Genomic DNA, 27,967 nt, shown 5'->3' with positions numbered 1-27,967 from the left:
AAGTTAAACCGCAATTAACATTAATACACTGCGTTTTAAAATTTGTCTGTACATATAGTTTATGTGCCGACAAATTTATTCCATTTTTAATAACTTATTTCTGCAAGTGTTTTTGTTATTTTTCAGCACGGATCATTGCATGCGCTAATGACGATTGTGCATTTCGTGGGAATTTATTTTGAACACCGCGGCCGTAAAGTGAATCAGAGCGAAACGAACGAAGAAATTCGACACATTTCTGTCACCCAAATATTCCATAATCCAATAATCCTGAGATCATATCATATGAGATGAAGGGAGCGACGATCGAGCGGAGGATTGAAATTATTGCGGTCCATTATTGATCATCTTTCAATCAAGGAACGAGCGTGTCGCGCGAGGTCGCGTAAAATGAACTATTTTCATACGATAAATGCGCTTTTATCATCGTTTATCGTGTTTCACTTGATTTTGTAGATCGATGGACGCGTGTAATCGGAGGAACGCGGACTTGTTCATCAGACATCTGTGCATCGGATCAGAAGCTGTTATCAACGCTTTCAGAGGCGAAAATATCGAACGAATTGATCGCCTTACGCGCGTCCTCTTTGTTCATAATATTTATATAAACATATCAGACGAGAGAGAGCCACGCACTAATGACATCTCCCGACGCATAGTAACCCCGCGCTGCCGCAGATTTGCCTTGCCTTGGCTGCGCGGTTGGCTTAGCGGTCGGCTTCTGTCAATTGTCTGATGCTCGCGTGCTCGAGTCGTTCGCGCTCCTCATCGACGGTGATCCGCCCGGAAAACATACAGTGACATGGAAAACAGCGAAACTAAGTCCGCCGACGTAGAAATTCTCACAGTCGTCGTGGAGCAAAATAACAAATCTAACGAGTAAGTCTTACTTTTATAATATTTGAACGTTGTCGGAATCCAGTTAGTTCTTCAATTTTTCGTTTAGTAGAATAGGTACGGACACGTGTCTCCGTCGAGTCTGTCGTGCACTTGATAACTATGCGAAATACGTGCATGTCTTATCTTTAAACGTATTTGCTAGTGAAATTGTTTTCATTTTAATAATTTTTTTTTTATCTTTGAAAAGAAACCGTTCAAGCGGTTGTCATTAAACGACAAAGTTCTAGCTATACAATTGTAGCAATGTAATTTATCGAAAAATTTTATATGGCGCACTAATCTATCCGCATCAGGGACATGCCGCCAATCATTAAAACTTCTGGCCGTTCATGCTTTTTTATCGTTGGTGGCGTTTATACACGTAATTTTTGATAGACAGACTGAGGTCACACATCCAATAATAAATGCTATTATTTCTTTCTAACTGTTCCACGCCTTGCACGACAGTCTTTTTTCCCGCGATTCGGATCACGTTTCCGCGTGAACGTAAAAATGCAACCCCCAAGGGAATATCCAATTGTTTTATACAAAACCCTACCCCTTCTCTTACGAACCTTGCCACCGAAAGAGTTACAAAATATCATCGCGCCGGGTTGCAGCCAGTAGTTTTAACTCGAGCCGACGCCGGTCACCGTGAAAATGGACTTGGGCTGCATCGTCGACGAGTAAATAACATAGATTTCAAATTTTTTATTTCTACATTATACACATTTCTCGTTTTCAAATTACTCGCGGCAAAGTCGTCATTTGAATTTACCAGGCTTGTCATATTTTATAAAGTTCAGACTTAACTCGCATTGATTTCGATCGGGCAATCGCGTGATCCACGATTTCAAAACGTTACGGAAATCTTGAGCAATTCGGAGGCATTTGCTCTCCACAATCGAAAGCGCATTCCTGTGGTTCACTATGTTGATTTACGTGTCTGTATCGTGTTTGAGTGTAGCGATAGGAAGACCCAGTTTGTTAGAGATAATTTATAAGTATTCTCAGCTTCTCACTTTGTTCGCGGTTGCTGTTCCGGGTATCTCGTAATATGTATTTGCATTGCGCATAATTGATCAACGATGCGCGATACAAATCGTATTAACAACCGTGCACATGATTATCGGCATTTAAAAAGAATTAACTGTTACATCCCTCTCTCTTATTACATAATATATTGTTTTTATATTTTAAATTCTCTTCCCTCCCTCCGACTTTTACGCTAATAATTTAACATTCTAAGAAGACGTTTATGTTATTATACAGACGTACAGTTCGAGTTTGATAAGAAAAGCTGTTTAGTTTTTAGAAATGCATATATTCTTTGTTTCTATAATTTATATGGTTACATCTTCAAAAGTATACGAGCTAACGTTCTCATTTTCCTCTCTAACAATAGATCTCTGTCGTGTTTTTTAGACCCTGGTGATGTTTTTACGAATCACGATCACGTATAATAAAGAAGGCCTCGACATTTCGCCGATGGCGAAACGACCTTCGACCGGGTCGGCGGGCCTTGGTCGAAAATCGAGCGCGGTCAAGGTATGGCACGATCGCAAGGAAGAGTCTGTCGATTACGAAATTCGCTTCCTCGCGCGATTGGCACGCGCTCGACAAACGCCGAGTACCTCTGCATCACGTGTATCCACAACACCTCTCTGGAAAGTTACGTGAACGTGCCTCGTAGAGTCGTTTCACCTTCGCCACGCTCAGTCTCGATCCGCGATTCGCAATGAGATCGACTTTCGTTTAAAGTCCTCGTATCAGCCAGCGAATTTTCCGATCTGATCGGCAAAGTCTTAAACCTTCTTGATCGAAGAAAATCCTTTTTTTCTTTTTTTTTTTTTTGTGAGGTCGAGGTCGACTAGCTCATTAATTCTGGACGTAGGAGCCGAGCGACTTTTGGAGAACGCTATCGGCCTCACGTGTCTCATTCGAGTCTCTCGAATGAGACTGATAAGACGAATACTGCCAGTACGATTGCCACCGAAGACATCGGTGCGAGAGGGACGAACGACGAGCACGAGCTCACCGATAAATGGCGCGAATTACTCGCGCGACTATTAAAACCATTGCGGATGCAATAAACCGGATTCGACTTGTGAAAGCACCTGTTGACACCAAAATGAACGTGGGAAGCTGTCGCGCCGTAGAACGCGAGATGGTCACGTCAAATGCAACAGGGTGCTGAGAAGAGAGAAGAGTTTCAAAAGCTGAGCAACAAGTGGAAAAAGATCTTCATTTGAAAAAAGCAACCGATTCGATCGGCGCGATTCGCGAATCGGGGTTGCTTTTTCTTCAGCGATTTCTCCCAGACGAGTTCAAAGACACTTGACATTACGGGCAGCTAAAAAAATAAAATAAAATAATAATCTGCACGACACGGGTGTGGGACGAAGGCTCGATCGCGACAAGCCGTATCTTCTCCAAATGGAGATAGAGGAAAAAGACGGAGACAGATAGAAAGGGAGAGAGCAATATCGAGTGGGGAATTGGTGATAAAGACAGACCGTCTGAGAGGAAAGGCAGAGGGACTGAGAAGCGAGAGTATAAAAAAGGAAAAGGGAGAGGGACGTGAAAGAAGGAGAGACCGACTGCTAATCTTCTAAATAGTTAGATTTTTTATGCGCCGAAGCAGCAGGCCCAGTTCGAAGACGGGTCCTCTTTCAACCCGAAAGAACGGCAAGCTGCTGTGCCTTCATTCTTCTTCATTCGGATAAGTTAAAAGTTAGAAGTACAGTCCCTCTAGAAAAATACAATCCATACAGCTTGGCCGATTACAGCCATCAGTCGTTGCGTTTCCCTCTCCCAGTCCGCTGCCTCGGACGAGCCGCAATCTCGTCTTCCTCTTTTTTTCCCGGCACTTGGCATTCGCTTGACTCTACAAGACCAAGAACCGTCGGACGGGATCTTCTTCGAGGAAAACTGTCACGGCGACGTCGCACGAGCGCCGGTCGACCGACTGCGAGCTGGCTGGAACTGGACTCACTGGCGTTCCACTTTGGGATCCACCATGGATGACGAGAAGATCAAGCTGTGAGTTCCTTTCGAATCGCATTCGCTGGTCTTCGTCGAGGCACGAGCGGGAGATTCCGCGTGGGACCGGCGAGGGGAATATTTCTTTCGTTTCTTTTTTTTTATATTTTTTTGAGGGAGGGACGGTTGCTCATCTCCAGATCGCGCTTCACGTCGTGGACCTCGGCTCCGCTTTGAGCTTTGAGAGATGCAATCGTGACACTTGGACGCGGGCGGTTCATTCTCTGAATTCTTCTGAATTTGTGACCGGTTGATCTCGAAAGAGATAACGGTGTTGCGTGAAAGTAGACGAGTGGTGTTTGGTGGAATTAAAAATTCAAGTGTGACGTTCCTCGAGAGTGAATAATCTTTCGGAAAATCGGTTTCATCTACGCATGGCGCACGCTCAGCTTCCTCACTTTTCGGAATATATTCTTCTCTAGTATTGCACGGTATTATATCCTCGATATCGAATTTTATTGGCAGGTACGAGGTAATCGGCTTGGTGAAATTTATTGGAAAATTAGCCCTTGGCGAGGGGAGCTAGAAAAATTGGTCGCGAATAGTGTTATCGATCATCAACTTCTTTCAGTAAGATCATTTAGGGCAGGTCACAAGCGTCATGTAAAACATTTACTGTAATTTCCTCATTTGCATTCGCAAAGCGACGTTCCTCGCAAAAATTTTTCCGGGAAAGTATCGACGCGCCTAGAGTTCTCGAATTGTTAATCTTTCTACAAATTAAACTTCCAAGTTTCATTTAGAAAAAAAAAAAAAGATAATACATAATAATGAATAATGCAAGGTGTAATGTTGCGGAACAGCCTTGTATATTCGATCCCGCATGAGAATATCGTGGAATGTTTTATTTCTACTGTTTGTCGACGAGCAACTTTGGCCGCGGCTTTTTGACATACGCACAATTGTCGCGTCGACGAGAAAGCCTTTTCCTCTTACGATTTCTCTTTCTTCAGGCAATGTCGCGTGTTAACGGCCTCGGAAAGTTAACTCGTTGATTGCCGAAATTATGCGGCAATTTTGCGCGACGTGCGACTGTGAGTAACAAGGCCGCATGTCCCCTTCACTTTGCTATGCGACAGGATCTCTAACACAATGGTTGCACGCGAGGACGTGCAACTAGTTTCGCGAGCGTTAAAAAAATGTTTAAAAAAAAAACCTCGTGTTTATTCCAATTAAATCGCGAATAGCCGGCAGCTTGCATGATGCGTGTGCAATTACTTCGTATAAGAGTGATAGATCAGGACTTTTCTCGCGTTTCTTTATCAAACTTAACGGATCTCGGTGTAAGACATAATGCGAGTTTCTCCGCGCGAAATTTTATTTTATTTTATTTTTTTTTTAACAGCCGCACGCACGATTACTTGTTGCACGTTAATTATAAAAGCGTATTCCTTTTGTATGCGCTCAATTTGCAAAAGTGCCAATTCCACGAGGTGAAATCGGGAGTATATTAAAAAAAAGAGATCTCGCTTCGAGGATGCGTTCTACCGATAACTTTCGTTAATTTTGTTCGCCCCGTTTTTCTGGCATTTCCTCTCCGAACATTTACGACGGCTATCATTACATCTTGATAAAATTGCGTCGACATTATTTACGCAAATCGCGACTCCGGCGAACGATGTAATTACGCGGAACTGTTCGCGCGAGAGTGATAAGAGGAGTGCACTCTCGCGTGATTTCCGCTTTGGTTTGTCCATCGCGCAAAGAGTATTTTCAGCGAATGCCAGAATAACGGGACCAACTTTGAACGACCTAAAAACGTCGCGGCAATGTGTCCATGGACCTTCAAACGCAGCCTTGAAATACTTGGCGTTGGCGATGTCTTTTTTTCGAAGGCGACACACATGCAACGCGATCGAATTCACCATTCGTAAATTAATAAAGATAATTCAAACTTGAGATAATTTGTAATAAGCGATATTGATCGACGACGGGCTCGACATTTACAATCAATTAAAATCTCAATAAATTCAGGCTCGAAAGAGCTGTTCGCTCGAAAAAGCTGCGTGATTAATATTAGATTGAAATATGAGACCCACGTATGTGAAAATTTAGCCGGCTGTTTTGAAAAATTGATATCGGATCGTGTTCAGTATATGTATCAGCTATCAATGATCGTTTAAAGATATTAAAGCTCGATCGTTCGCGGTTGCTTTCTCGGACGCTTACTTATCTCTTGTTAGCGCATCTTACCTGCGAAACCACAACGCACAGCAAGCCACAACTAAACCATAAATCTTTTCTTCTTATTTGTTTTATTTTCTTTTTCTTTTCTTTTTTTTTAACTTGTTTAATCGGTCTACCTTGCTTTCCACGGGTTGAGATCATTAAGAACAATGAATCATTAATTCACGTTCGCTAAAACCGGAACTGCTGCACGCGATCCTCTCGGTGTTAAGATAGAACGTTACTTGGCATCCCGTAAACTAATTCATTCATCTATCTTTGACGCCGTTAAATTATATTAAGTACGCTATGTTATCTCTCGCTAAGTTTTCGAGTACTTAATTGTATTTGCAAAATGACACTTTTACAATCGTAATAATAATTGCATTTTATCGCGAGGTAAAAAAAATGTACTTTTATTGTTAAAATAAAAAAGATTGTGCTTCCTTCAAATATTATAAACTATTATTTTATAAATGCCAGTCTTTAAAAATTATCTATTGCGTTTAACAGTGTTAGTTCCATTCACGTCTCATTATTTTTCATTAATTTTAAGGTATCGAGTAAATAATTAGAACACGGCTAAATTATTTTAAGACGTCAAAGATTGATAATTTCCCCGAGGAGACCTGTCAACATGTCATATCAGTATTTTTTTTTCTTTTTTTTAATGAAATCATCTTGTAGACGCCCATGCAGGCAGTTCTGTCTCTTTCTTTCTCTCGACGAGGCGATACTGTTACTCTCATATTATCACGGTATAATTAATAAATAAAATTAATAAATAGACTAGCATGGTGTCGGGTGGCACAACATTAAAGCGACAAGTAGATCTCTGCCGGTTATTAACTTGTCGGTGCACTTGATTATTTAATAACGTGACGAGATAATTTGCAGATCACTCCGTCAAACTGAAATACGTTTAATCCGATCCAACAAATTACTGTAAAAAGCGCGGTTTATCAATAAAATAGCCATGCACTTTTGACAACTCGGGGAAACTGATAAACTTAATTTTTTTTTTTACTCATCACTGGTCATTACTCGCTTCGATCGTTTGAGTGATAAAAGAACAATTAGCGCAAAAAAGGTATACAACTATTTGTCTTTTTTTTTTTTTTATTTACTGGTATATGTAGAAGGTTGAGCAAAAGATAAACCAAACCGCGCGACGTGTTAAACGGAAGTACATTGCTCGAGATAGGCATCGACGCGAGTCCTCGTGTTGTCCTTACACTTTTGCATCGGCAAATATTTACGCATTGTAGACCACCGGCGAGCATCTCGATTTGACGACGGAGACCGCCACGAATTTCAGCAAATACCTGCCTTCACCTTACCTATTTGAGGGACAGGTTCTTGAGGGTTGACTCTCCTTTTCTGCGTCAGGCGCGGTCTCTCGAGAAGATTAAGACTGCGGAATAAAAGGGAGAAAAAAAAATGTAGGTGTACACTCGCGTTGCATTAGTCGTTTATTAAATATTAATAATTAATCGTGACGTTTAATAGTTGGCGAGATCTGAATGCTACGGTCTAGCGGATGGAGATTCTTTCCTAGGTTTTAAATAATTAAAACACAATTTTTAATTTAATTTTTAAACTTTTAGGTTTATTTTTAAACATATGTGTGCGTGTATATGTAAATGCGTACAAGTTTTTTCATTATATCGTAATGTGGTGTAACAGTGTTCAGAAAAAAAAACCCAGGTGTAGCTTTGATTAGTGCCTCTGCACGCGTTATCTGAACACAATGATGGAGTATCGCGTACCTTCATCGATATTCTTCGATCGTGTGACTTTGCACACGGCATCATTGTCATCGTCATTGAATCACAGCCAGCGATAGGAGTACGTGGTGGAAAACGTGTACCGAATGCGCATTTGCGCACGGCATCATTGATATCTGGCTGATTGATAATGACATTCTGCAAAAGGCGATAAGAACTAGTCACGTATTCGCGTTTATGATGTATATTACTGTTAGTAAAGTAATAATATCAACAATACATGTTACGTACAAGCACTTCCGTCATGCTTGCTGTGGCACGTTTACGTAATTAGAATTCTGATTAAAAATGGAATTAAAATCCTAGATCTTCTATAGAACATTAATTTATTTAAAAGTCTTTTCAAATCTGTATAAATACAAAAAATGTAATTAAGCAGCATAATGTTTTTTTATACATAGGCTTTGTATATTAAACTTCTCGCTTTATAGTTAAGTGTAACATTTACTTCTTATCGCATTACCGAGCGAGGTATGAATATCTTCATATAGATCTTATCTGCAAAAAAAAAAAAGCAAAGAAGCAGAAATGATAGCCGTAGAATTAAAGCAAATTTCGATATCATGGTTTATCGATTAACAAATAGAAAGTTATTTTAAAATTATTTTGTCATATTTAAAAATATCAATTTTTTAAAAGTAGCACGATTAAAAAAAAAGAAAAAAAAATAACATTATGAAACTAAATAATTATTATAAAAGAATTACTCTACGTCACGTTTTTTTTTCCTTGAATCACGAACGGTAAGCTGCACAGATTATGCATGGATTAGTTCGTTAATACGTAATCGCTTTCTTTCATTGCGTAATATCCAAGAAAGAGCGAATGCTGCGCGTCGTTTATAATCGCGAAGAATACAAGGAAAAATATCGGAATATCTTACAAACGTAACTATGAATTATAATTTGGAAATAATAACATTTATGAATATAATTATAATGTAATAAATAGAAAGACAATACGTGGATATCTTTGTAATAAATTATAAATTTTAATGAAGTATTTAATAAATTGCAGGTTCAAGGATAAGGCGATCTACGGCTATGGAACAAGCATTCCGCCGAATAACAACGAGGATGAGGAAACCGAGGTGTCGCCGAGGAAGGTCATCTTCTGCGTTCATGGGAAATTATCCGGTTGTTGCACGGTGGTGAAAGGCTCCGCCGATGAAAATTCCGTCACAGACTATCAGCAAAATCCGATCAGTATGTTTCCTTTTACATAGAAACTATTTTATCACGTATATTTGAAAAGATAAGATGCGGTTGATTATCCGAAAGATAGAAATAGTAATGAATGCTTACTCGAACTCGAAGAGTTCTCTATTTAATTATTTTTCGTGATTATTTGCAGTACCTCCGGAAGATCATTGTCACAGGGAGAGGAACGAGGAAATTGACAAAAAAGCCAGAAAGAAGTTGCTAATCGCCAGTGTGCTCTGCGTTATTTTCATGATAGCAGAAATCGTTGGTAACATAGCAAAATATCTTATCTATGTAAACGAATACGTTTTGCGAAAGTCATAAGAATGAAAATTTATCGTGTCTTAATTCTTAATCTTTTTCCTTTTTTTTTTTTTCTTCTCTTCAGGCGGAGTATTATCGAATAGCTTAGCGATAGCGACGGATGCCGCACATTTGTTGACTGACTTTGCGTCTTTTATGATATCTCTCTTTTCCATCTGGGTCGCTAGCAGACCAGCCACCAGAAAAATGCCTTTTGGTTGGTATCGAGCGGAGGTAAGTTTTAATTTTTCTCTGCTTTTGTTATCGATATTATTACGGTGAGATCGATCAAGCCAAGATAAAAACTAAATCTTATCAATAAATAAATATATGTAAGATAATTAATTTAGAAGTAGAAAGTTGTGGAATTTAAATGGGACAAATCTTGAAAAATGATTGAAAGCCACTTTAAGTTAACTTAAAATTCTTTTTAATGGATTTTGTAAAAAAGCAGAGATATTACAGCTGAAAATTAATACAGGAAAATTAATAACACTTCTACGTGCTGTTTTAGGTCATTGGAGCGTTGACTTCAGTTTTATTAATATGGGTGGTCACTGGTATTTTATTCTACCTCGCGATAGAACGAATCGTTCACAAAGATTTCGAGTTGGACGCCACAGTGATGCTGATCACGTCTGCAGTTGGTGTTGCGGTAAATCTAGTGTTAGTGATATCATTAACGACAATATTTATTTAATCTTCTGCCCGAGCCAACAGCGAGTTATATTTCATTAACGTGATATTGTGCACGATGTTCTTATTGCAATGAGAATGTGATTGTACACATTGTAACATTAATCGAATATTGCGTAATGCGAGTAGTAACGATGCAAATAACGACAATTTAAATGTACAAAATTAAGGTGCGGATTTTTTAGAATCAATTAACGCCGATTAATTAATATACATCGGGTTGCAGTAGAATTCCCGAACATAGCCTTGTATTTTTAATCGCTTTAAAGAGATATATGAATATATAATATGTATGTATATATTTGACATTGCAGAATGGGCTTGTCGTTACATCAGCATGGCCATAGTCATGCCGGACATAGTCACGATATAAGCAGCGATGTAGAAAATGAGCTCGACGATGAACTCAAAGGGGAAAATGCGAAAAAGAACATTAACGTACGAGCCGCCTTCATCCACGTTTTGGGTGATTTTATTCAGAGCATAGGAGTATTTATCGCTGCATTAGTCATTTATTTTAAGGTACCTTCAAACTTTTATTAATAGTTTATCAAACGTTTTTTTAAATTGAAATCGTCACGTTGTCGAACAATTTTATGGCATAATTTCTTAATTAAATTTATTTATCGATAGCATACTTTTAAGGTAGCATTTTAATGTTTAATTTATATTACAGCCAAGTTGGAGTATAGTGGATCCCATATGTACATTCCTATTCTCCGTATTAGTTATTCTTACTACGGTGGCGATTATTAAAGACGTTGTTAACGTCTTGATGGAAGGTATTCCTAAGGGTTTCGAATATTCCCAAGTGGAGAATACCTTCATGCAAATAGACGGAGTCGTTAAAGTGCACAATCTTAGAATCTGGGCGCTTTCGCTCGACAAGACCGCTCTGTCAGCGCATCTTGCTATAAGTATGTACATCTAAAAATACAATCTGATGTGTACTTCTTATTTGTGCCTTTCAGTTGTGCAACACGAAATTGAAGTCTTGAAATAACAGATGCTGTCACAAAGCATTTCGAACCTTTGTATTACTAGATTCTCAAATTTCTGCACTCATAATTAACTTTTTTAACAACGCTGTAAACCTTGATTGACATTCCTCAGTTTCAAATTTGATACTTTTACTTTGCGTTTACTTAAACTCTTAAATTTTGTCATTACGTAATCTCACATTTTACTTCTATCGTCTATTATTTATTCGTGTTTCATTAAAATAAAATTACATTTGTATTCGCAGAACCTGGAGCGAGTCCTCAGAATATATTACGCACAGCTACGCGAAATATCCACGACAAATACAAATTTTTCGAGATGACGTTGCAAATAGAAGAGTTCAACGAACGAATGGAGAACTGCAAGCAGTGTAAAGCGCTATCGCAATAAGTTACTGGTATTGTACTTATGCATGTCCCAGTCGCGATATAAAGGACTCGCGATGTGCGGCGAAGATAATTTTAGAAGTCTCGTGACTGTCACGAAACTACACTCCTTCGAATAAAGCTAATGTGATAGCTTTATTCGCGAAAGCAGCGTACATTTGCGTTATATTGAACTTTTGTTATACCTTTTTGTCTTTTTTTTTTAATCCCGTGAAAATGGTACGAGCAGTCAGCGTCACTCGTACAACGCGTTGTGTTTATTGTGATTAGTTAATTTGTTATTCCATTATAAGGTAAATTATAATTAGTTTCATAAATAAACGAAGTTATATGTCATGTATATTGCAATTTTGACAAGCAATATGTTTCTGGTTCTGTATTAAATGTCTCAATCGATTTCAAATAAAGAAAATGTAATTATTATTATTTTTAAGAGTGACCAACAAGTGTTTCAATAAAAGTTACCAATTTACCAGATATTACAACTGTAAAGGATATTGTATATATTATTTGCAGAGAAGAAAAGAGAACAAATAAATAAAAATGTGTCTTAAACACCGACGCATGATTTTACGGTTTCTACGTAAATACATATTTTTCAAATTTACGATAGCCGCAGCAAACGCGATATCTACCTTTCAGTCTTCAGTGTATGTGTACATTGGTGATTAAAACCAACGATGGCAGCCACCAAAAACAAGTAAGGGAGGATAATTGCTTTTTATATAAACGTATCTGTACGAGAAATAGATCATAATTTCTTGTGGCAGTTACATCGCTCTTATTTCACTTGTTTTATAGATTAGACATTTGCGAGGTATGTGGTGCGACCAAAGCGCAATACACGTGTCCGAAATGTGAGGTTAGAACTTGTTCACTCGCGTGCGTGAATGTCCATAAAAAGGAATTAGAATGCGATGGAATTCGTGATAAAACCAAGTTTATCCCTATGGCGTCATTCACCGATTTAGATTTATTGAGCGGTAAGTTTTCTTTATTTACGTTGTTGAAAATGTCTCGAGACTGACTGTCTTTTGTTTTGCAGATTATCGCTTTCTCGAGCAAGTTAACAGATCAATTGATACGAAAAAAAGGAATCCAGAGATTAAGTACACGCGTCAAGCTACTCTACCAGTGGTACGAAATTTTATTTCCTTGTATTTTTTTTTATTGATTATTTAAGAATGTCGTAAAATTGCAGTGTTCTCTTTTGTAGCATTTACATAAACTGAGATGCACTGCTCACCATAGGAAAGTATCGTTATTGTTTATGCCACAAATCTTTAGTCGACATAAGGAAAATACTACATATCTTAATTGGAAGACTAATGAACTGTTCTGGCGTCTAGAATGGATTTTTCCACAAGCTGAAAATTTTAAATGTGTAATGGAGAGGTATAGACAGATTGATGTATCATATTTGAAAATTAAGAAATATAGCAGCTTATTATTATTTTTATTACAGAACTTTAGATAGTGTAAGATTATCAACGTTGGTGGAACAAATTTTGAATCCAGTCTCTTCAACAGGTGAAACTGACATTGAAAAATTGAATTCCAAATTGCTCTTGGCTGACAAACTGCAATTTTATAGAGCAGCTGGATTAATTAATATCAAAGTTTTCTTAAAAGCCGAAAAAATCAAGAAGGCAGACTCTAAGTAAAAAAGACATTTTTTTGTGCTTCTTTTATTCTTATCTTATGATTAAAGTGCTTTACTGATTGTAATTACTCTTTTCTTTTTTTCTTTTAGATTTTACGATTTGGATCTTACTCTTACATTGAGAGAAAATTTGGAAAATAAAACTATAGTAGAGTTTCCAACCTTGCATGTCGTTATGAAGGATCATTCCAATATGTACGAAATTATAGATACTGGTAAATATTGTTTCTTATAATATTATATTAATATATTATAAATTTATGTATCATATATATATATATTACTATCTAGATGAAGAAACGAGTGATATGAGTACAAGTTACGAAATGAGAAAAAAGTATAATAATAGTGAAACTAACAAAAAAGATGAGCCAGTGAATTATTTCTTTAATGATTTCTCGGATGATGACGAAAAGACGGATACTAAATTAAAAAGAAAAAAACAGTCACTTAATATACCAAATTATGAAGACTTGATAAAAATGTGAAAATAATGTTACTCAGTATTATAAATATTCTTTTTTTTTTATTGTAAATACATCACCGTTATAGTTTTTTTAATACAGATGAAATACATACAAATGTAATAACATTAATGACGTGTATGGCCATATATAATACAATTGATTCTTAATTGGTTCCTTTTTCCGACGATATACATATACCTAAACACCACCCAAAAATGTAACACCACTCAATAAATATATTTTCTTAAATGTATATGTGTTGTTGCACAGAATTATCAAAGGATCATACAAGATGTATGGTTTATACGAAGATAGGAATGATAAATACAATTATATAATTAAAAAGGAATTTTTCACTGTAAACTTTTAAATATAAAGATCATACAATTTGATACAATATATTTCTAAAATGTTTACACGTACTGTTTTTTACAAAAAGATTATTAAACGACTCAACATAATTAATTAAAATTGTATATTAATTTTCTTGTAACAAAAAATGTAATTGTCACTAAAAAATTGAATATTTTACTATGTATATAAGGTATTTTTTATAAACATTTTTTACATATATCGGAGAATACATACATTTTCATAACTTTTATACATAAAATTTTGAGTTTATTAATATATAAATAGATCTAATTAGAATCCCAAATGTTCTGTAATATAAGTGACATAAACAAAAACTCTTTTCGGAAATGGAATACATTAAACATGTATTATCAAAGATTTGTCTAATAGTTACTTAACTAAAGAATAAAGAAATATAATAGGAAGATCAAAAATGCAACAATACCAGCAACAGCTTTCACATACATAGATTTACTATTTAGATGTTTTGCATCTTTTTTATATTTCTGTGACAGCATGGACAAGTTTTGTGTCTTTGTATCCAGTTCTGCAACATACAATTGATATCAGTATGCGTAGATATTTATTTGCTTTGGCTTTTAAAGCAAGTAAGACAGTTCTATATTACCTGAGAGTACAGTACCCCTTTGTAAAACATCGTCAATATTTTGTACCATAATTCTCTGCACATCTTGCAACTGGCTGTTAAGAGCATTTAAATTCCTACGAGATCTATTGTCGGTAAATATCTTTTTAGCTCTCTGAATATACATATCTGAAAAACAATAATTGCTTGTAAAATAAATTGAAAACAGTTGATAAACTATATTCACCAAGCCATTAATATTTGTAATATATATGACATACCAAATTCAATAAAGGTATAAGGCCTGGTTACTGTCATTACACGTTTGCCAAACTGTGAGTGAAACTCCTGAGCTATGTCTTCTAAGTAGCTATATGCTATGCGTGTACTGTAATTCCTTTCACAGAGTACCAGATAACATACATCATCTTCAATTAAATAGCTGTGAACAGGGTATGATATGAGACAATGTCAGCACATATAAGTAAAATATACTTACTGAAAGAGATATGGTCCTGTTTCAATTGTGCATCTTGATGGAGACTGTGGACCTAGCTTTCTGAACAGCATCTTTGCTTGATTCTGATACTCCACGATATTCTTACCATCCTTTAAAAAGAAAAAAAAAAGACATAATCAGCTTACATACTTTAGATAAAACACAAACAAGTTTTTGAATAAAAATTTGGATTTGCTACAAAGCATTCTTAAATGCGGTAAACCAGTTTCAAAATCTTTCACGGACTTTCAAAAGTAAGGACTTCCGTCGACGTGTCAAGTTAATTGCGGGGACAAAGTATGACGGCTGAGAGCATGGTGACGTTTCAATCGTAGCATACTTCTAACCTGTTCGTTGTCCTGCATGGAGGCCGCAAGTGGTAGGCCGTCCATCACCCTGGCGATTATCGTAAAGAGGACCATCCTAACGAATTAGAGAATTCTTTGCCGTGTGAAACGTCACGAAGAGACTTAATTACGCGGTTATCGTCGCCCTTCGCAGGCCATTCGCGCAGTTTTGCACATAAGACCTATCGATAAAGTCCCAACTGGGGGAAGGGAACAACACTAACCCACTAACAAATGGACATATCAATACACACCAATGCAATTCACGATTCGATCTTGAAGACCTCATGCGGTAAAAGCACAAACTTCGTACAGTTCGTGCTTTTACCGCATGAGGTCTTCAAGATCGAATCGTGTGGGAGGGGTTGGGGAGGAGGAGTTAATAAGCCTCTTGTCAAGATCGCTTTTCTGCAGTTATCAATTGACATGTCTCAACGAGTTAAATTTCTGTAGTATTTAAAGCAGCTGTACTTGATTGCTTACTCAAGTAGAATGACTTCGAAATTCGAAATCTCATTGGAACATTTTTATATTTTTAATGGCACTTATGCAAAGAAAGAAGGAGAGGCAAGTATGCAAGGGATGCATATGCTGAAAATGATATTTTCTGATAAATTTAATTTATCTTATGTAAACATATGGTTTTTCTCGTTAGGAAGAAAAGAAAATATTATATTACTATCCAGAAAAGGATCTAGATGTTCAAATCAAGAACATAGGGCTTAGTGAGGCAATAATCAAGTTTACAGAGTATGTATTACATTATACATTATATATCTGTACAAAAAATAATTATACGAAAAAAAAAAAAAATTATTACAGATCATTCAACCCTGGACAGCCATGTGATTATTGCCATACACACAAAACGCGTCAAATATATTATCAGCCAGAACCTAATTTCTGGATGGTAATGGTATGTTTGTAAAGATTATTTAATAGAAATAGAACCATAAATAATAATATTTTTTTTTATTTGTACAAGTTACAAATTACTTATTGATATTTTATAGATTGTTGGTGTACCATATATTTATAAAGAAAAAGATGGCAATAAGTATCAAAATGATGAAGTGTCCAGCAGTGTTTGCCAAGCTATATTAAAACAGACATATATGATGTTTAGATTATTCATGGGCTCTTTTGAAACTATTATCAATGATCCTGAATGTGGGTCTGTAATGTTATTGAAGCTGAAGCTTGAACATTTTTATTCACGTGTAAGAAAATATATACAGTTGTTTCAAGTAAAAATTAGCTTAAAATCATATAAATATATATCTTTAATTTATTATTTATTAATTTCAGTATCTGCTTTCACTAAAACTGAGTAATAGTGATATACTAGATGTTTTTCAAGGTCTTCAGTTCTTACCTCTTGACAAAATTACATTTCTCAAAGTGCAATGCTTTATGAATCTTGTAGAAGCTATGTTTACTCAAGTAAGATACACAGCATTTCTTTATAACGACCAAGTTGTTTGGTAAGTGAAAAAAGTCACTTTTTGTTTAACTTAAAGCCTATTTTTAATTTTTTTTTTACACAATTTATGTGATATTTGGTTTAGGAGTGGTTTAGAACCTGAGGACATGCAAGTAGTTTATAATTATTTAGTAAGCACCCTTTTACCAGCTCATCTTGAAAAAGAGTTGCATGGAGGCTCAATACCTAGAAATTCTCCCTCACCATTTACTACTTCGCACTATGGAAAGTAAGAACACACAAACTTTTGCAATTTAGTTTTTTAATTTAAATATACATTACGACAAAAATAAAAAAAAAATTTTTTTAGATTTGTTACTGGACCTGCTAGTGTTAATGAACCCAGTTTAATTGGAAAGTCACCAAAAGTTTTTATCAATTATTCTACTAAACCCGTGTCATTGTATCTAGTAGTGTATCGAGCACTAAGTGCGACAATCTGTCTCTTTGTCGATAGTGAGTTAAATTATCAATCATATATTAATTGCTTTATCAATAGAAAAATTAAAATAATTACATTTAATATTTTCCAGAGCAAACCAGTTTATTAATTGATTTCTTTAAAAGCTTGGATAGTTTTTTGGGACCACAATTAACCACATTAGTTAGTTCAGTAGCTGAACAGTGCTCTAAACACGTTATAGCTACGCCGGAATCTTGTACGAAGTATTTATATTTTAATAAGTTAAATTTAGCATACAAAAGTACAATACATTTAGATAATAGACGTTGCTCTAATGTACTTACCACACCCGAGGTATTGAGGATTATTACCGATATATACAATGATAAGAACAGGTACATATATTTTTTTAATTCATAAAACGTGTGTCAATGAGAATCGTTGTTAATCAATTGATTTTTATAGATTGAAAGAAGCCGGAGAAATAATTATAAAAACTATGAGCGATTATTGGGTTATTGGCAAGTTATCTAATTTGAGAGAATTTTTTGTTATTATACAACAAAAAAGTGCGAGTATTATAGAAATTGATGGTAAGTACAATAAATTTTATACGATTAAATCGTGATGATCACTTAATAATCTTTCTATTTTTTTTTTTTTTTTTTTTTAGATGAAGTAAAGAGGCTTTGCGAAAAACAATTAAAAAGTATTTTTTTCCATTAATAATAGTACAATAAAGGTAAAAATAATTTAAATTATAAATTTCGTTATCCTTACGAATAATCATTCACGAACAGTTATTTCTCAATTATTAATAGACAACATACGTTATGTGAAATAGTTGTAGAAAGCTGTGTATTTATATACATATGTGATATAAAATGTGAATATTCTATATATAACATATTATATTTTATATTATTCATTAAAAAATAAAAATAAAATTTGTACATGTATATAGGGAAAAATAATGCGATAATTGTATGTAATAATAATAGCACTCTTTTAATCAAATTATAAATTTGTTGAACAATTTTTTAATTTTATTCAGACGCTTCTACATTTTTTTTTACAATAATATTAGAGAATTTATGTAGCTTGGCTACAAAAAAACCATCCATATTATGTACATGCGGATAAAATCGTTTGGTTAATTTTAGCGAAGGATGGAATCGATGTTGTCTGTAACTTGTAAAACCATCAGTTCCAAATTCCAAACCGGTAGGCACTAATCTAACATCGCGCTTTTTAAGAGCGTAATCAATAATCCATTCATTTTCTTCCGGTAGTATTGAACAAGTCGAATAAACAATAATACCACCTGTTTCCGAACGTGCATTAACGCAATCAATTGCAGCTAGTAATAACTCTCTTTGTAATGTGCAGCAGCGTTGAATATCTATTTCGGCTTTATTTGTCTTCACGCTAGGATCTTTTGAAACTACTCCGGTACCTGTACACGGAGCGTCTAACAAAACTCTGTCGAAGCCTTTCATAACCTGAAAATTTATAACATTTATTAATTTTAGAAGTATAATTGCGATAAAATTAAAAAAAAAAAATTTGCTTACCGTAGAAAATTTTCGCCCATCGTAACTACAGATTACAGAGTTGACAATACCAAGTCTGTGAAAATTGCCGACAACAGCCTTTAATCGCTCCTTATTTAAATCATTAGCGAATAGTGTTCCAGTATTTTTCATGATTGCGGCAATATGAGATGCTTTACCGCCTGGTGCAGCACACATGTCAAGAATTCTTTCATTTTCTTTTGGCTCCAGTGCCATTACCGGTAACAAGCTCGAAGCACCTTGTATAATATAATGTCCAGCTAAATACTCCGGTGTTGCGCCCATAGGCACTTGTGTAGAGTACACTACCAAACCAATCTTTGTCCATTTTCCTATTGGATCCAAATTAACACCCCTGTTTATCAAAGCCTAAAAAATATTTAAAATGTTGAGTTAATGTTATAAATTATTTTAAAAATATAAATTGTATTTTCTCTAAAATAATTTAAAATATAAATGTAAACCTACTTCGGCTAAATCACGTCGTCGCGTTTTTAAAGTATTCGCACGAATAGTCATAGGTCTTTGTACTTCGCTTGCTTCTAAGAACTCTAATAGTTCATCCAGTGGGAATATTTGCATTAATTTTTCCATCAGAAAATCGTTGTAACTGTAATATGTGCATAAATCCCGTCGAAGTAGTTCGGTATATTCGGAACGCGATTTATTTTTTTCCCGTAATCTCTTGAAATCTGATAATACCATAACTACATCTCGTATTCTTTGTTGAATATCTTTTAAGCTGGTAACATTGGAAAGTTCTTCTTCAGTAGGAAAAGAAAATACACTTTGTTGTGCTATCATGTCATCCATTTCTTCTTCGGCAAGCTTTCTATTAAATAAAAAATAGACAAAATAAAGTACAAAAAAAATTAATAAAAGAATATAATAATAGGTTTACTCACTCTTCTTTTTCTTTCTTTTTTTTCAATTTCTTATTAGCTTTTTCTATGGGAAGTAAGTCATCATCGTCACTAGTATCAGTTTTATCTGAATCTTCCTCCATTTGCTCATTTTCAGCAGATTCCTCTTCGTCGCTAAATGCCATTTCTTCATTATCACTCTCTATACTATTTTCCATAAATTTCTGTTTTTTTCTTTTCAGGTTTTGCTTTGATTTTGCCATTGAAAGTAACTGATTATCGTCCTCGCTTGTATTCCCTTCATTTTCATCACTAACTTCTTCATTTTCATGCTCATCTTCCTCAGTTTCATCATTACTATCAAATATATTATCGTTTTTATTTTCACTCTTTATACTGGCCTTAGTTTTCTTGCCCAAATTCATTACTTTATTACTAGAATATGTTTTGTTACGTGCACTATTTTTACTATTAACGTTTCCGTTTTCTATTTTGCTCTTAGCTTTCACGTTTTTCGGTTTTTTACTTTGTTTTATTTTCTTGTTTGCATTGGACGCTTGATTATTAGAGGGTATTTCCGTTTCATCATCTTTGTTGCGACGATTTTTATTACTTTCTTTATTTTTAATTATATTTTGTTGTTCCTTTTTCCTTTTCTTTTTACCATGTTTCACTTCTGTATTTAATTTTGACTCTAAATTTAACTGGACCTTTATCACATCATCTTGTTGATAAGTATCATTAAGAAACTTTACTTTTTTTTCTTTTTTCTTTTTCTGCTGTTTTAATATATCGTCCTTCTAAAATTAACAAAATAAAAAAGTATATAGAAATTACTGAGAGACTAATAAGACATTTGTAGTATAAATATAAAAAAACATACACTTTTAAGTTTTATCTGTTCTTCTTTCACATCAACCTTCTGGGTAAGTAACTTCTTTGCATATCCTTTTAACTGTTGGTTTTTTGATAATCTCTGCTTTGCTCTTTGCTTCTGCCTGTGACTTAATTTACTAGAATTATTATCTGAAATATAAATTGATAAAAGTTAACTCAAATGTAAGTACACAGTCAACTTTAAATATAAATTCATGCAAGTATCAATAAAACTTTACTATTAATTTATCATACCCAAAATTCCTTTTGGAAATACTGGATCACTCTGTTTCTTCGCTTTTTTTCCACGACCAGTGGAAAGAGCCTGGTCTTTGTCAAACTTTGCTTTGCGCCCCATTTAATCTAAAAAGTATTGAATAGACTTTCTATTCAACAAGCACCTACAAATATAGAAACAATACTGAATTATAATTTATAAATAATAAATATTCTCCAGCTTGTATTTTATACAGACATATTTTAAACTTTGTTACGCCTTAATAAAAACTTAGATTTCTAACCTTCAAATAATGTTAACAAGGAAATGTGCAATTTTACATACACTTTAATATCAAAATGTTCAGTTTTATTATATAACAAGATTATTGAAAATACCTTTGTAAAATTACTTTAAAATCGCTACAAGTTATTTTATCAGAATGTTACAAAATGTTCATAACCATGCACGAATAAAGCAGCGTGGTTTACAATCTCCACGTGAACGCTCAATGTGGTAGAACTGGTGGAACTGTGGAAGAGAAGGGAAGGAACAGAGTTTTACCGATATCCAAATACGAATGAGAAAATAATTTTTTTTTGTTACTTTTTAATTGATATATTGCATTTTTTGTGAAACCAACTCGTTAAAAATTTAATCAAGCAGTTAAAATTAAATAATTAACAAAAAAAATTAATTAATAACTTAACAAGAGTTTCAAATTACAAGAAAATAAAAAAAATTAAACTAAATAGAAATTTCAATAGTTTTTATTATTTTTTAACAAAAAAATGTGGAACGCTTCACGATTTTGCGTGTCATCCTTGCGCAGGGGCCATGCTAATCTTCTCTGTATCGTTCCAATTTTAGTATATGTACTGCCGAAGCAAGTACAACTATTACCTGTTTTATTTCTCTATATATATCTCGAATATTTTCAGAAGCACTTTCGAGAAATACCAAATTATACTTAATAAAGCAATCTAGCGGATAACAGACAAACCAAAGTAGATTTTTAGTACGGATGGAAACAAACTTCTTCTATTTTACAGCAATACAGCAGTCTTGTATTATCCACATATCTTAAAATATTATTTTTTGGATAGCATTTCTTTGAATTTTTCATTATTTATTGCAATCGAGATTTAAACGCGAATGTTAAGCGGTTTGAATTCGAGCGCCGCGCACAGGTCTCTTGAGGAGCGACGCGCGCATCGTGACGTTCAGGGGCTAACGCGGTATTGCGCACGGCTGCTCGCGCATAGCAACGCAGAAGGAGACCGACTTGCCGCGACGACGCCAGGCCAACCGTTCTCTTAATTACTACGCCGGTTTGAATACTACGAGACAGATGCCGGCAATGTTCGTTTTTGACGAAGGTAAGAAACGCCGATCGCGCAATGAGCAACGTATGGCAGTGGCCAGTGCTCACAATCACGTTGTCGAACACTTTCGATTGTTGTCTCATGCGCTTCGTGATCTTGTCGCTTTTCACTGCTCCTCCGACAAAATATCGGCCGGCCGGCCGGCCGTCCTTTGCCGCCGACTCTCGCTGTTACTGAAAAAGCCGTGTGTCTTTCAGGAGATGAGTGTCGCGCTGGATATCGAGGTTAGACATCGCGAGCGGCGTCAGGACGACGACGTTGATGGAAGCGGCGCCCCGGAGACACGGAAAATCAGCGGGGCTTTGAGACCCCGACAATTATGGATCATCACCATCTTTAGCCATCTTGGCTTCCATCGACTTCGATGACGGGATTCGCACCATTGTCAAAGTAAGTCGATTGATTTAATTCCGCCGTTGTTTAACTCTATTGAATATGAACGTGTTCGATTGTTGCCTCATGTGTCTGGTGATCTTGTCGCTTTTCACTGCCGCTCCGACAAAATATCAGCCGGCCGTCCTTTGACGCCGATACTAAAAAAGCCGTGTGTTTTTCAGGAGATGAGTGTCGCGCTGGATATCGAGATTGGACATCGCGAGCGGCGTCAGGACGACGACGATGATGGAAGCGGCGCCCCGGAGACACGAAAGATCGACGGGGCTTTGAAACTTCGGTAGCTATGGATCTTTGCCATCTTCAGCCATCTCAGCTTCCATCGACTTCGATGACAGGATTCGCAGCATCGTCAAAGTAAGTCGATTGATTTAATTCTTATTTTTAACACTAGAATTATTATAAGTTAAAGTTAACCGTGGTAATTACGTATTTAACGAATATAATGCAACCGAATTTCTGATGAAATAATGTTACTTTTGCAAAGTATGAAAAAAAAATTATATTATACATTAATTTTAAACAAATTAGGAAAAAATTAAAAAAATTACGGTGTTTTAAATAAATTTGATATTTATTTAAAAAATATTAATTAAATATGACTGTAGATAATTCTAGTGTTAAAATATCAACGCAACTTAATAGTTGTAATTAACAAATGACTGAAAGTGAGCAAATGCAAGCAACTCTCAAAAAGTTTTACATTAGAAGCATTTTTCTTCTTTGATTGAACAACGCATTCTCTCTCAATATAAAAAACGTTAATAATATCTCGGACTCGAAGCTGGTATTAATATTTTTAAATTAATTTTCCTCAACACGGCATAAAGAGAACGTTACTGGCGGACTTCAGCGAGGATATTTAAAAAGCAACTGGTTGAGTAGAAATTCAGTACGCGAAAATAGAATTACCGGATTCTTTCTCTCTCCTTAATTTTTTTTTTTTTTCCTTTCTTTTTTTGCATAAGAGCCGAGAAATTCTGACTGCACCTCTTTACTGGGGGGCATTTCACGACCTTTAAGTCGGTGAAGAAGTTTCAACGTCCCGCACGACGCGATAAAGGAAAAGTTCGACATTCATGACAGAATTTTAAAGTTTACGCCCGCGAGAATATGAATGTTTAATGGCTGCGTCGCGTCGACCGGCAGGAAACGAGCGGTACACCGGCGTGCAATTTGATTTTTTTTCGCGCGACACTGATATCTAACGGTCGCTCGGTAATGCAATTTACATAGCGCGAAAAAGGGAATGCTCTCGTCGACGATTCCCAGCCCTCTTCCCCCTTCGCCTTCTGTTTCGCGACCCCGGAAGCATTTCAATTATCCCAGATCTGTTTGTATTTCGTGACCGTACTTCTTCACGAGCAGGAACATTTCAGTTACCTCTCGTAGGTCGTCTTCGATAGCGAACTTTATTTCGTGGAGCTTTATTCTCGTATCCACTCGCAGCGTTGCTGATGAGCGTATTTAGGATGATCAAATCGCGTTTTGGGAAAAGAAAAATAACATTTGCTTGAATATTTCCTTTGCAACACTCAAATCAGATAAGGAATACACATCTTTTTGATGTACCAATTTATATCTTAAAAGTAAAAAATTTATAATCTGTTTTTATATTTATACTTATTGAGTACAGGTCTTGTGCAAGTTGATATTTAATTAGATTTTTTTTTATAGAATGTATATATAATTTTAATAATATAATTCTACTTCAGTATTAAAAAATTGAGCACTCTCGTTTCATAAAACTTTAAGATTCGAGATTTACAATTTAAAAATTTGAAAAACTTCTTGAAGAAAGACGTAAAGATAATGTAATCATGTAAAACAGAATAATTATCGATCTTGCAGAACTCGATACTTTTATATTTTTATACTTTACTTCGATATTTCGTTGCCCACAGTAGATAGAATGATCCATATGTAATATGATCAATTATTAAAAGTAACGAGCTAAAATTATTATTTCCTGACGGTATAAAAAATTAAAATGGATATTTCCAGCCTTATTTTATGTCGGGTATAATAAAATTAAAGAAAGGGGCGTATAAAATACTTTAATTACAAATTAAAATAAATTTTTATTACATTTGATTGCATAGAGTTTCGAAATAGGGGTTCATAAAGGTGTCTTTGTGTCTCTCTGTGTTGTGTTCGAAACATTGCTGCTTTACAATAAATTACCATATGCGGACATAATCGCGGTAGCGTAACAGCGGTCACGACTTCAATTAAAGCCGGTTGTTCAATTGTGTAAGCTTCTCTCTTGTGCGCGCGCGTGCGAATCGAGAATAGGGTTGCATAGGTCAAGTCGGATCCCGCGCGGTTCGACTACGCAAAGCACGTATTTCGCAGCATCCATCGAGTTGTTAGAATTCAACCTCAGGCGCATTGTGTCCCGATCGTTGGAAATAATTAAGCTCTTTCGACGCGAGTTGAAGCTCACGGGACGAGAGGCACCCAAGGGAAAGGGAAAATTAAACTTTGTTGGATTTCGATGGACCGCGGAGTGTGCGTTTTATGTCTGATAAGTCGGGCGATCCTAACGTTTCTAAACCATAATTCTCGAGAAAAAAAAAGGGGAAAATTTATCACCTGTAGCGTCGATTACTTAATTCAATAGTGTAATATCTAGAGCATGAATGGCTTCGTAACGTCGTATCGAACGAAATGCATCGCGTTCGCAATGTTACGGGTATGAAGCATTAATTTAATAAGAAGAAAGAAAGGAAAAGCGAGAGAGAAAATTTATTTACTTGAAAATAATATTACGCTCATGATATAACGTCGGGCGAAATAAAAAATAAAAATAAGTATTTCCGTTAGGTTTTAGCGAGCAATAGTAAAACTCTTTTTTCTTTTTTGTTTCTTTTTTTTTGTTTTATTTAAAACGTAACACCCATCTCATAAATGTGCACTTTGCGCATGAAGAAGGAGCTTGTTTCGTAGAAGTAGAAATTGTAAGAAGTAAAATACGAGATTAGGAAAGGGTGGACGGGGGTGAGAGGGGGGAGATAGGGCCATGTTTGCCATGGAGACGACTTCAAATGGATTTGCTTGCAGCAAAGTGAGCTCAGGTCGGTGGCGGCCGACGTAATCGCCAGAATCCATCCTGTTATAACTTATGCAAGTCTTCGCATAATCCGGGTGCGTCCACCTTCTGTGTTATACATTTTCAGAGTGCGCCAGAAAGCGCGCTGAACATGTAAATTTGGTGTTGCACGGATTTTCATTTCAAACGAAAAAGCAACGTCTTACGCGGAGGAAGGGTGGGGGCGGGATGTAAAAATTTTCGTGCGATGGATATTCATAGTTATTATTAAGCCGCGACGGGAATGCGAAACTCACCTTCCACGCCCCGTCTCTTTATCTTACATTAATGAACTTTACATTTGCATATGGAGATTTCACCGTACCGTATATGGATAGATGAAAAATATTTTTGCTAAAGTTTAGACATTTTTTTTTAAGAAAGAGATAACGCGGGATCAACTCGCGAGCGAGTGACGTGAGAGAAGGTAAATGAAATCTTTTAATTAAAATTGAGAAGGAGTATCTGCGTGTTACATTAATATTTTCCAAGTGTCGTCGTTCGTTCTTATAGGTATGTGTGTAATTTACACTTTTAATCGAAGCCATAATTTTTTTTTTTTTAAACCGCGGGAGGAATTTACGTGATTTATAGATTTTTGATTTTTATGCAAATTGGTTGAAATCGACAGCTAGGCTATAATTTACGATATAAAACGGATATACTCATATACATATGTGTTCATTACAATAGCAATTCCGCAAATTATTCTCATTTCGCAATCGCTTCTAACTTGATTACATATTAATTTATAATTATTAGTAAGTGGGGCGTACATTTCATTCGGAGATTGTAGTAATTATAATGAAGCGTTAACTAAAAGTATAAATTAAAATATGATCGTTTCTAATTACATCTGCGCTTAATCACCGATTTAATTTGCAGTCTTATCGAATTGAAATTTATTTCTGAAAGCAAGATTTTATACATATAAGTCTTTTTTATTTTATTTTATATATTTTTTTTAAAGTTGTCTGATTAAATTCTAATCTCGCTTAAAGTTATATTCAGATATTTATGATTAATTAATAAAAACGAAACAGCTGTACTTTTAATGAACCCCTGCGCTTAAATAGATTACAGTAATTACTACAATCAGTGCTTTTTTTTTAAATGCTGTTGAGATCGACGGAATCTTTTACCCTTTATTGTGGTCCATTAATAGACCGTTGGATCTATCGATTTTATCTTCTTCGAGAGAACACTGAGAAATGTTTCGGGATACAAGGTGCCGGCGTGTGACGATAAGGGGATAAATGTTTAACCGTGAGAAATTTGTCCCGGGGAGAAGATGCAGAAGATACAGCTGGTTGCGCTGCGCGCATGCACGCGGGGGATAAACCTTCCGGAAATCACGAACACAGTTTTCAACACTCGGTAGAGGTAGATAGGAGAAAAGGCATTCTCGAAAGCCCGGGGTCCCCTTACTTGGTGCAGTTTCCTCTCGTCTCTTTACCTGCGTGCTGTTCACTTAGCGCTTCCCCTTCACTTTTTACCGGTCTTTCTTGCCTCCCGCCTCGCAAGTTTCCGCAGTTTCTATCTCTGCTTATACACCCGCCTGCCCGGCGCTTTTATCTCGCTCTTATCTTACAAAAGACCGGGGCGACGCGATGCTCCCGGGGAAGAAATTCGTCGTGGTCTTGTTCGGCGCTTAAAGTAAAGTTTAAACCGCATCATTGAATCCATCGATCCTTCTCCGCCGCCTTTTTCTTCTCGCCTACAACTATTTCTTCAGTTTTCTGTCTCCCCCTCTGTTTTCACCCGCCTCATTGTTTTCAACCTGTTTGTCGCGTTTACCTGTTATCGTCAAGGTTTTTCAGCCTCGTCGCGACGTAAGAATTTTTTTTTTTTCTCTCTCTCTCTCTCCCATCGTCCCGTCGTTCCTTTTTTTGCGCCTCTACTTGTAAAGCGTGTTTCTTTCGGTTTATCTTGTCTCACAGCGGCTTTATTAAAACTTACCGTTCCCTTTGTCTTTAACTTCACCGCGCCGCCCCACGAGCCGCACCTCGCCTTTCTCCGTCGCTTCTCTCATTTTCAACCGTGCATCTCTCTCTCCTTCCTTATTTGATCTCGCCTCCACTTTGCTACTTTCAGTCCATTCATTTTCTTTCAAGTAGCCGCGCGTACCGCCGTTAATCGTCACCTCTTTTCGCGCCCGGCGCCTGTTCGCCCGCGTCCAGAAAATGACGATCCCTTTCTCCCCGTCGCTCTCTTCTTTCTCCGCATGATTTTTGCATATACACTCCCCACCGCCTCGCACGTTCTTTCACCGTCGGCATTACGTAGATATTCCTCATGCTTTT

The 27,967-nt window shown here is 36.0% G+C and overlaps 5 protein-coding genes and 1 non-coding gene across 9 annotated transcripts; 3 read left to right on the top strand and 3 right to left on the bottom strand.

Annotated features, from left to right (window-relative positions):
- Positions 1-62: 62 nt before the first annotated feature.
- LOC139108427 (proton-coupled zinc antiporter SLC30A2) lies at positions 63-11,889 on the top strand. Of its 3 annotated transcripts, none has more exons than XM_070666690.1 (8): positions 63-879; positions 8,892-9,079; positions 9,228-9,344; positions 9,465-9,613; positions 9,894-10,045; positions 10,390-10,597; positions 10,752-10,992; positions 11,322-11,889. In XM_070666690.1, the coding sequence occupies exons 1-8, from the start codon at positions 803-805 to the stop codon at positions 11,465-11,467; spliced, it is 1,278 nt and encodes a 425-aa protein (XP_070522791.1). In that variant the 5' UTR covers positions 63-802; the 3' UTR covers positions 11,468-11,889. The 3 variants fall into 3 exon arrangements, with proteins under 3 accessions (XP_070522791.1, XP_070522792.1, XP_070522793.1); XM_070666691.1 differs by lacking the exon at positions 63-879 and adding an exon at positions 3,463-3,921; XM_070666692.1 differs by lacking the exon at positions 63-879 and adding an exon at positions 7,237-7,529.
- Positions 11,890-12,007: 118 nt separating this feature from the next.
- On the top strand, positions 12,008-13,763 carry LOC139108428 (box C/D snoRNA protein 1). The gene is made up of 7 exons (XM_070666693.1): positions 12,008-12,163; positions 12,265-12,446; positions 12,509-12,600; positions 12,680-12,858; positions 12,929-13,123; positions 13,217-13,341; positions 13,418-13,763. The coding sequence occupies exons 1-7, from the start codon at positions 12,144-12,146 to the stop codon at positions 13,612-13,614; spliced, it is 990 nt and encodes a 329-aa protein (XP_070522794.1). The 5' UTR covers positions 12,008-12,143; the 3' UTR covers positions 13,615-13,763.
- Positions 13,633-15,641, bottom strand: Sec22 (vesicle-trafficking protein SEC22). The gene is made up of 5 exons (XM_070666694.1): positions 15,380-15,641; positions 15,033-15,142; positions 14,815-14,975; positions 14,576-14,722; positions 13,633-14,494 (listed from the first exon to the last, which is right to left on the bottom strand). The coding sequence occupies exons 1-5, from the start codon at positions 15,452-15,454 to the stop codon at positions 14,346-14,348; spliced, it is 642 nt and encodes a 213-aa protein (XP_070522795.1). The 5' UTR covers positions 15,455-15,641; the 3' UTR covers positions 13,633-14,345.
- Positions 15,642-15,744: 103 nt separating this feature from the next.
- Positions 15,745-18,192, top strand: Ccz1 (vacuolar fusion protein CCZ1). The gene is made up of 10 exons (XM_070666551.1): positions 15,745-15,946; positions 16,035-16,129; positions 16,202-16,295; positions 16,393-16,599; positions 16,688-16,863; positions 16,948-17,091; positions 17,173-17,318; positions 17,396-17,660; positions 17,731-17,858; positions 17,939-18,192. Exons 1-10 carry the CDS (start codon positions 15,872-15,874, stop codon positions 17,989-17,991), a joined length of 1,383 nt encoding a protein of 460 aa, XP_070522652.1. The 5' UTR covers positions 15,745-15,871; the 3' UTR covers positions 17,992-18,192.
- Positions 18,193-18,247: 55 nt separating this feature from the next.
- Positions 18,248-21,350, bottom strand: LOC139108352 (uncharacterized). 2 transcript variants are annotated; one of them, XM_070666549.1, is made up of 7 exons: positions 21,194-21,350; positions 20,834-20,979; positions 20,586-20,728; positions 19,745-20,502; positions 19,308-19,671; positions 18,840-19,208; positions 18,248-18,767 (listed from the first exon to the last, which is right to left on the bottom strand). In XM_070666549.1, exons 2-7 carry the CDS (start codon positions 20,934-20,936, stop codon positions 18,312-18,314), a joined length of 2,193 nt encoding a protein of 730 aa, XP_070522650.1. In that variant the 5' UTR covers positions 20,937-20,979; positions 21,194-21,350; the 3' UTR covers positions 18,248-18,311. The 2 variants fall into 2 exon arrangements, with proteins under 2 accessions (XP_070522650.1, XP_070522651.1); XM_070666550.1 differs by lacking the exon at positions 21,194-21,350 and adding an exon at positions 21,100-21,186.
- A 232-nt stretch (positions 21,351-21,582) lies between these two features.
- Positions 21,583-21,689, bottom strand: LOC139108730 (U6 spliceosomal RNA). Its single transcript, XR_011546713.1, has one exon. It is a non-coding gene; the product is annotated as a U6 spliceosomal RNA (small nuclear RNA).
- Between the last annotated feature and the right edge of the window lie 6,278 nt (positions 21,690-27,967).

Source organism: Cardiocondyla obscurior, linkage group LG15 (assembly GCF_019399895.1).
Source record: "Cardiocondyla obscurior isolate alpha-2009 linkage group LG15, Cobs3.1, whole genome shotgun sequence".
In the NCBI taxonomy this organism is placed as follows: Eukaryota; Metazoa; Arthropoda; class Insecta; order Hymenoptera; family Formicidae; genus Cardiocondyla; species Cardiocondyla obscurior.
Note: the sequence above shows the minus strand (reverse complement) of the source record. Positions and strands in the feature narration are given on the sequence as shown.